Source organism: Trachymyrmex septentrionalis, unplaced genomic scaffold (assembly GCF_001594115.1).
Source record: "Trachymyrmex septentrionalis isolate Tsep2-gDNA-1 unplaced genomic scaffold, Tsep1.0 scaffold40, whole genome shotgun sequence".
In the NCBI taxonomy this organism is placed as follows: Eukaryota; Metazoa; Arthropoda; class Insecta; order Hymenoptera; family Formicidae; genus Trachymyrmex; species Trachymyrmex septentrionalis.
The window spans coordinates 5817014-5817771 of NW_017305569.1; the positions used below are offsets into that span (position 1 = coordinate 5817014).

The 758-nt window shown below is 26.9% G+C and overlaps 1 protein-coding gene across 1 annotated transcript in view; it reads left to right on the forward strand.

Annotated features, from left to right (window-relative positions):
• The window catches only part of LOC108751030 (CAD protein), a 29430-nt gene that overhangs the window by 25967 nt on the left and 2705 nt on the right, over positions 1-758 (forward strand). The window contains exon 21 of the mRNA XM_018490959.1: positions 347-693. Within this exon, the coding sequence (XP_018346461.1) occupies positions 347-693 (347 nt within the window). The remainder of the gene's footprint in view (positions 1-346; positions 694-758) is intronic.

The window sequence follows — 758 nt, forward strand, 5'->3', positions numbered from 1 at the left end:
TATATATATATATATAAAATATATATTTTAATATATATTTATTTTTTATAATGTCAAACTGAGATTGTTTGTTAAGATATTCGTAGAAACACGTTTAAAATTGATAAATATACATGTTTATAAATATATTTATTGATATATCGATAAATATATATATTTGCGAATAAGATTAAATGTCTCACAGATTATTTCTCACATTGCATATCTTACTATTGCAAAAATGACAGCAATCACAACAATAATAATACTAATAATGACAACAATAATAATAAGAATAATTTATAACTTACTATTATAAAAATAGATAAAATATGAAAATTAATTAATTCATATTCTATTTTGTCAGAGTCGTTTACGCATCTCTTGCAACCGGCATCGCACAAAACGAGTGTCCACTTTGCGCCGTATACAGACGCCATTGATAAAGAACATTCCAAGACATTACCCTCTCAAAGAACTATTTCACCATTGCCCATCAGCAATGTTACTAAATACAAAAGCGATAGTAATCCAAATCTGCTTATGACTGCCGTCGCATCGATTCCAACTATCCATACAAGCAACAGTCTAATCGGACATCACGTGCTTACCGTCGATATCTTTAATAAAGACATATTGAAAGATATATTTCACTTAGCAGAAACTTTTCGAAATGCTATCAGAAAAGAACGACCCTTGGATCATATTTTAAAAGTAAATAATTAAAGATTTACATGTACAGTTTCTTTTACTAATAATTTAAAGATATATATATATAT